Source organism: Magnolia sinica, chromosome 8 (assembly GCF_029962835.1).
Source record: "Magnolia sinica isolate HGM2019 chromosome 8, MsV1, whole genome shotgun sequence".
In the NCBI taxonomy this organism is placed as follows: Eukaryota; Viridiplantae; Streptophyta; class Magnoliopsida; order Magnoliales; family Magnoliaceae; genus Magnolia; species Magnolia sinica.
Genome location: NC_080580.1, coordinates 33,201,077 through 33,209,431, shown reverse-complemented (window position 1 = coordinate 33,209,431; position 8,355 = coordinate 33,201,077). Strand labels below are relative to the sequence as shown.

The 8,355-nt window shown below is 41.1% G+C and overlaps 1 protein-coding gene across 1 annotated transcript; it reads left to right on the top strand.

Moving 5' to 3' along the window:
* The first annotated feature begins 1,861 nt into the window (after window positions 1-1,861).
* Window positions 1,862-7,153, top strand: LOC131253953 (probable beta-D-xylosidase 5). The gene is made up of 6 exons (XM_058255043.1): window positions 1,862-2,846; window positions 3,611-3,916; window positions 4,164-4,333; window positions 4,832-4,932; window positions 5,036-5,377; window positions 5,814-7,153. The coding sequence occupies exons 1-6, from the start codon at window positions 2,232-2,234 to the stop codon at window positions 6,842-6,844; spliced, it is 2,565 nt and encodes an 854-aa protein (XP_058111026.1). The 5' UTR covers window positions 1,862-2,231; the 3' UTR covers window positions 6,845-7,153.
* The last annotated feature ends 1,202 nt before the right edge of the window (window positions 7,154-8,355 follow it).

The following is an 8,355-nucleotide window of genomic DNA, read 5'->3' as shown; positions in this document are numbered from 1 at the left end:
TATTGTTTTATGTGCTAGGGTTATAAGATTAATTTTTAGACCATCCCACCATCATCACCATTATCATGGAATAAGGAATTATCATACGGCTCAGCCCCAAATCCTTGTTGAGCATAGTACAGTACGTTAGAGAGCATGGTTTCATCAACGTCGAACACCCATATCTCCTTTCCATCACGTACCTCCCAGCATAAGATTAGCGGCGTAGGTCGCTGCGGTGTCAGCAACCACGCTGGAGTCCTCACGGTATAGATGACCCAACATGTAGTGGCCCACGTAGTCCTTGCAAGATTGCGGGACCGTTATCCATTCGCCGATATTGTTAGTCTCCCCCGCTAGCCTCCAACTCGTGCATGAGATCCCATGGACACGGAGATTCCACATCCGGTGAGTGGACGGTGGAGATGAATTGGGAGGGCTAGTCCACCCCTTCCAACATCTGAAGCGTGGGAAGTTGCTAGGAAGGTTATTTAAATCCACAATTGGTAGACATTTAATCTACGGTCAAAAATGAAAACAGTCAATCATCCCATTAAAAAATCAATGTTATATTGGATGATCGTCCCAGCGATTTGGGCAGTTTAATTTAAGAAACAGATTGGATACTCCCCTACCACAGCCCATGGCTGGTGGTCTGTGCTCTGTGGGCCCCACCATGATGTATGTGTTTCATCCATGCCATTCATATATTTTTCCATAATCATTTTATGCTAAAAGACTAAAAAGGTGGTGTATTCCAATCGCATCTAAACCGCATTATAGGAAACACTATTTAATGACCATCAACCATTTAAAACCTTTTGGGGGCCATAAAAGTTTTAGATCAAGATGATTTTTGTTTTTGCCCTTCATCTGGGCCTATATGACCTAATCAACTGATTGGATGTCAAATAAACAGTACAGTGGGTCTTACGAGGTTTTTGATGGTGGATATCCAATAACTATTGTTTTCCTGTGGTGTGGTCCACCTGAGATTTATATCCCTCTCAATTTTGGGATCAATCCCTAAAATGATCTTTAATAATGGATGAATGGAATGGATGAAACACATACATCATGTTAGAGCCCACAGAGCACCGACCACTACCCACCCCGTTGGTGGCCGGGGGAGTAGCCAATCCATTTCCGTTAATTTGTGCTCATATGTACAATGGGTACAGTTTTCGAGGGGCATGTCTATCAACATCATGATAAGCTAGTATATCAAATAAATCACGTGGATTTTTCTCCGCATTTTCATCCACATGGGTTTTGTCAATTTAAAAGGCTAAATCACCCGAGCTTGGTTCCCTTGTGCACACCGTTAAAACAAAACATGGCCTGCCTGGTGTTATTAAAACTAGAAACTCAAGTGGAAGTGGAACGTTCCATCAAAAGAGATATTGGGGCCCACCATTACGTCATTTTGATTCTTGTGTGGCCCACTGTTGCATCATGCCATTTTCATGTGGCCCATAATTCCATGAAATTTTAGTGAGAATTCAGATGCTGAATGGTATGAGGATATTATTCAAGGATTGCTCATGATATTCAGGTGAGTTGGATGATGAGACAAGCTAAATTTAAAAAGACTGACAACTAGAAAACCATTAGAATAGTATGTTTGATCGAGCCAGATATTTGGGGTAGCCTGAGAATGTTCATGGTGGGCCCACTTTAAGAACCGTGCAGATCACATTTAAGGTGGGTAATTATGATTAGCTTGATAAAATAAAGGAAACCTCTCCTCACCTGCACGTGCATACTCGCTCCTGCAAGTGCCAGCATGGTGGCCCACCCATCATGGGTAGTTATTTCCAATGTCATATATGAACCATCCATATTGTTTTCGTTGCATGAGCCAAAAAAAGGTACTTACACCGAGTGCTATATATGTATAGGATTAAAAAGAAAATTTTCGACGGATCACATTCAACTCCCAAAATCATTGGTCTAAAACATCCCATTGGTTTTAGTGGAGAATCAGACCAATAACATGGGTGGTTCTGATCAACGGACCATCTCTGCTTGTGGGGTTCATTGAGCAGTAAGTGAATTCAGCTTTTGACTAGGATCTGTTGGAGTCGTTTGTTTTGGACGATGTCTACATTAATCTCTTATCACCGTTTTTTTTTTAAAGACAGAGGTCGTTTTTCTGGTTTGTATTCGAATAGTAAATTGTTATTGTAGGTAAGCATGAGATTTATTTTTAGAGAAAAAGCATGTAGAAAAAATGGCATGTCCATGCACGCATGCATGCTTATAAATACACGAACTTACTCCTTCTAAAGCCATATCGAATTCTCTCTTTCTCCTCTCACTTGCTCCACATGAAAATGGCAGCCATTACTCTCTTTTCTCTTCTTCTTTCTGTTTTAATCATCTCTACAAATTCTAGAAACATACCTCCAATCCATTCTCATTCTCTAGCACCATCAGATTCTCTTTCTCCTCCACAAGACTGGACGACCACCGAGGCCCATCGTCATCATCATAACCCTCATCGTGACCTTGCTAGCAGTAATTTCACCCATGTTTGTGACTCTTCAAGATTCGCTTCTTTAGGTCTTCACATGGCCGAATTTGCATATTGTGATAAATCACTTCCATATAGTATCAGAGCAAAGGACTTGGTTGATAGCATGACAATTTCAGAGAAGGTGGCTCAACTAGGGAACAAGGCATATGGGGTGGCTAGGCTTGGACTTCCAATGTATGAATGGTGGTCAGAAGCTCTCCATGGTGTGGCCAACACAGGCCCAGGTACCCATTTCGATAATAATAGCATCCCGGGGGCCACAAGCTTTCCAACCGTTATTCTCACGGCGGCGTCATTTAATGAGTCACTATGGAAAACCATAGGGCAGGTAAATATGTTAAGAAAATTTTTTGTTTCTAATCTTAGAAATAATATTGGTTAATACAAAGGTGTATTATAAGATTCTCAATTTCATTGGACCCAGCAATGGTGGAGCCAGCGCTGGCCATGGGCTGATCAGTTTAGCCGCGATTAGCATGAGCCTAGCAAAACAAAAGGAGATTGAAAATTAAATAATTGATTGGGCTCGAACCCGACCCAACCACCTTGAAAAGTGATAAAATCTTTATTTTCCACTTGATTGTTCTTAATATTTATGTTGATCAAGTAGATCACACATGCACAAAGAAACGGACAACTTAGAGGTATGGAACCAATGGTCTACGTTGAAGATGGATAAGTTGCCTGACCAAGAATTGGAATGGCATATTGATAGGACATAAGACATACATTTTAAGTCAGGTTGGGTCGGGCATGACCAGGCCACGTCTGCAGACACCCAAGCCAGACCACGGGCCAAGCTAGTAGGACCAAGCCCAGTCCATAAGTTGGTCGGGCTTGTTAGATCAGACCTTAATTTGATGGTCAGCAATATCTGATATCGGGTGTGAGATTTTATGTACGTACCTCCCATCACTTTTGAACTGTTTGGATAACTAGAAAGTGGGTCCCACGTGTACAGTTTGTTGGGCTGAACAAATGGAAGATGGAGCACTATATATTTCATGAAATATAAAATAATGAACATTTCCCAAATAAGCTACTGGAGTTCTTATGCTAATGACGTTGTTCTTCTTTCCTTGCATATTGAAGGTTGTTTCTACAGAGGCAAGGGCCATGTACAATTTAGGTTTAGCTGGATTGACATTCTGGAGTCCTAACATCAATGTTGTTAGGGACCCCAGGTGGGGTAGAATCACAGAGACCCCAGGAGAAGACCCATTCGTCGTGGGCCGCTATGCTGTGAATTACGTTAGGGGCTTGCAAGATGTCGCGGGGCACAAAAATCCTAAGGACTTGAACTCTAGGCCACTGAAGGTTGCTGCATCCTGCAAGCATTATGCTGCTTACGACGTCGACAACTGGTTAGGCATCGATAGATACCACTTCGATGCAAGGGTAATCACTACTCAATCTAAGCTCTTCCCTTCACTAGTTGGTCCATACCATGAAAATAAGGCATGCCGTTCAATATGTGGGCTGCTATCGAATGATAAAAGATAGGCAAGAAAAAGAAACCAATTGCCCTAATTCAATGTGGCCCACTGATGAGCTGACTTGGCCTGGGCAAGTTCATGATATGTTATCCCTAATTAATGTCCTGAATCTTCCTCATAAATGTATCTTTTAAATATTTTTTTTGAAGGTGACTGAGCAAGACATGGTGGAGACGTTCCTCCGTCCATTCGAGATGTGTGTGAAGGAAGGAGACGTTAGCAGCGTCATGTGCTCTTACAACCGTGTCAACGGCATCCCCACATGCGCCGACCCAAAACTTCTATCTCAAACGATAAGAGGAGAATGGGATCTTCATGGGTAATGTTGTTTTATTTATTTATTTTTAAACTTAAAAAAAACAAGAAGCTATGTTGGTATTTTCTTATTTCAATCATATAAATGAAAATGGTTTTGAAGTGTCCACATACAGCTATGAAAATCGATAATTAATTTTTTTCCACTTAGTTAATTTAACTTGTAAATTTCTACTAGCAATTTTGTTAATCATTTCCTGATATATTTGGCACTTCTTCGCATGATCCAATCATTGTGATTTTTTCAAGAGCATTGCCCATTGTTGTATGGAATGAATGGAAAATCTAGATCGAAGATTAGATCATCCAAAATGCTCAAATCAACTAGTTGAATCGTGGGTTCGAGCACATTTTACCTTTTTAAAAAAACATCTGTAAAGGAAAGAAATTAGTTGCATCGGGGATTCGAGCCCAACACACACACACACATATATATTTATATAAACTAGTTACACTGTAACCTACCATGCAACTAATATTTAAATCTTAAAAATTTTCACAGGTACATTGTTGCCGATTGTGATTCAATCGAGGTCATTCATCATGGCCATAAATGGCTCAACGACACAGCAGAGGATGCAGTTGCTCAAGTACTCCAAGCTGGCAAGCTCCCAATCTCAATAACTCAAATTGCATTCAAGATCTTTTTTTAATTATATATTAATTTTCGCTTTTGGTTCTTTGCATTTTTTAAAAAAAATTTCAGGGTTGGATTTGGACTGTGGAACCTACTATACTAACTTCACCGAATCAGCAATCTTGAAAGGAAAGGCCAGAGAGAGTGATGTGGACAAGGCATTGAGGAATCTCTACGTCGTGCTAATGAGGCTTGGATTCTTTGATGGAAGCCCAACATTTGCTTCGCTTGGAAGAGATGATGTGTGTTCAATGGAGAACATGGACTTGGCAGCTGAATCTGCAAGGGAAGGGATTGTTTTGCTCAAGAATGAGGGTGAAACCTTACCTTTGAGATCCAACAAGTACAAAAAGCTTGTCCTGGTGGGCCCACATGCTAATGCAACTACAGCCATGATTGGAAACTATGCCGGTAATTTTATTTTATTTTTAATTTTTCGTTTCCATGATTTAGATCTTTCCGAACAAGAATTTCCCATGTTCCACGTAGTCCAAACATCAGGAGACTATTTCAGTGAAATTCAACTGTCATGAGCTATCCCTCCAAAAACCCTAGTTCCTTTTGGATTTCCTTCTTGGCAAATGATAACTAATTGGTCAATTACCAATGAAGTGTCCATCACTGTAGGGTTGTGATGGGCCTGATTGGGCTAGTTTAGGTCCATCTTCACTTGGTCCCATTAATTACCATCCAGTCCATTAAAAGCTTGGAAAATTCCCTAGCAAACCATCCGTATTAGGAGGGATATTTTGTTCTTTCTGTACTAACCAACCTTGCTATAATACCATAGTGTGGAATGCACCACTAACGCATCACACATTCATATGTTGGTTTGGTATTACTACAGGCATTCCATGCCACTATGTGACTCCCCTGGACGCCTTCTCTGCACTGGCAACAGTTCATCACGAGATGGGGTGTGTTGATGTGGCATGCAAGAACCAGTCCTTCATCAATCAAGCAGTGGCAGCCTCAAAGGAAGCAGATGCAACCATCATTTTTGCTGGGTTAGATCTATCCATCGAGGCCGAAAGCTTGGATCGGACTAATCTCCTCCTTCCAGGTTACCAGACTCAGCTGATCCTTGATGTTGTCGATGCTGCCGCAGGCCCAGTCGTACTCATCATACTTTCTGCTGGAGGCGTAGACATCACATTCGCTAAGACCAACCCTAAGATTAATGCCATCATCTGGGCTGGGTACCCTGGCCAAGAAGGCGGTCGGGCAATCGCTGATGTTGTATTTGGGCATTACAATCCAGGGGGGAGGCTACCGATCACTTGGTACACTGCAGACTATGTAACCAAGCTTCCAATGACATCCATGCAAATGAGACCAGTTGATAACTTGGGCTACCCTGGGAGGACCTACAAATTCTTCGATGGTCCGGTGGTCTACCCATTTGGCTATGGGCTCAGTTACACTCAGTTCAAGTACAAGCTCACATCTGCGCCATCATCTGTTACAAAGAAGTTGAAGGCGCACCAACATTGCCATGACATTAGCTTAAAACCCAATGCATTTGTGCCATCATGCCCGTCTGTGTTGGTGGAAGAGACAAGATGTGGCGATGCAATCAACGTTGAGATTGAAGTGAGTAATGTAGGGCATCAAGATGGGTCCCACGTCATCTTGGTCTACTCTAAGCCGCCTGCCGATTTGGTTGGAGGTCCTGTTAAGCAAGTGGTAGAGTTCAAACGGGTGTTCGTACCTACTGGTGTGACCAAGACGGTGAAGTTCTCGATTGACGTCTGTAAGAGCTTGAGTGCGGTGACAGATACAGCTTACCTTGTTTTGCCAGCAGGGGAGCACACGATCATGGTTGGTGATGGAGATGAAGCTGTATCATTCCCAGTCCATGTTAACCTGTACTCTTAGTTATGAAGGGGAATGTGAATATACTCCTCACAAACAACTTCCCCTACCCTAGCATTGCATATGCAAATCTATAGTTGAATATTGTTGAGAGAAAAGGTCTTCTTGTTTTGGTACTAAACAAATAAAGGCCTCTTTTGCTAACATACATCTTCTCCACTTACCTTTATGTGCATCACCTATTGACAACGTGGCTGATGTATAAGACCTCTGATATGAATAGATGATGATTTATTTTTTAACTAACATTAAAGTATTTTGAGTCAATTTTCTTTAAACTCCATCATGGCCACCTCATGATGATCCCAATCTTAGTTATCCACTGCATATTTAAAAAGAACACTCAAATAATTGGCAAAAACTAAGTAATCAACTTGTTGAAATCAACCTATCTAATAGACTATTTGAAAGCTGTTAATTGTAATCAACCTATGTAACAGCCTATCACATTCATCTAGAGGGAGTTTTGTACTCTCATTATGGATTCCGAACTTGGATTAAGGAGGAGGGTTATATCAGATTGGCAACCGGTTTGAAACTTATACTATGGCTTTTATCATGAATCTGAAAACCCGACATTCCCAACTCACGTTAAAGCATTCCCTGTATGCAACGTGTGACAATAAAACCTGGGTGTAGTGACAAACGGGCAAAAGTTGGCTAGAGCGTCTAGAAGTGACTCGTCGCAACAATAGCCGTTTGTTAACAAAAACAAGCAAGGATTAATTTCCACACCACTCTGGATGCGAGTGGGTAAAGAAGCTAGCCTAGGAGAATTGTATTTATCTTGCTACATGGAATTTAAAAACACTGATGGGTAAGAGACATGTAGTAAGTAGATACAAAGAAATGAAGAGAGTAAACATAGGGTGCCAATCAGGAGAGCAAGTGAAAATGTGTCCGAGAGAAATTGATGAATAAAAACTTTGATATATAGGAAGAGAAAATAATAAAATGGGATAAAGATTGTGGTAGAAAAAATATAAATAAAAAAGTTGTAGATGATAGGAAAGAAAGTGATAGAATTTATTAATAAAATTTGTATTAGGAGAGGAGATGATCAATGTTATTAGTATATATGCATATTAGGCCTTGTTTCTTTTGTTTCCTTCATCCCGGCCTGTATGGCTGATTTCTCTTGATTTTGCTCCTTCATATGATTGCCCTTTTTTTTTTCAAAAGCAGGGCCATGCCCCTAAATCTTTGTTAATAAGAATAGATGATGTACAAGCTACACTTTCGAGTGGGCTCCACACAAAAGAGCAGGCCTCACCTTTCATATCATGAAATAAGAAAAACTGAAAATAAAGAAAAAAACAAAGAAGAAAGCTAAAGCCACCCTTTCTTCGTATCAAAACAGGGCTTTCCAGCAAGACATTTGATGCCAAGCAGCTACTGAAAGGGCAGAAATAATTTCCAGAACATCGCCGCCTCGCGAACCAGCAGCAAGGGGACATTTCCCGACTCCTCCGATACACAAGCTACAATCATGCCCACAGCCAGATGCTGCCACC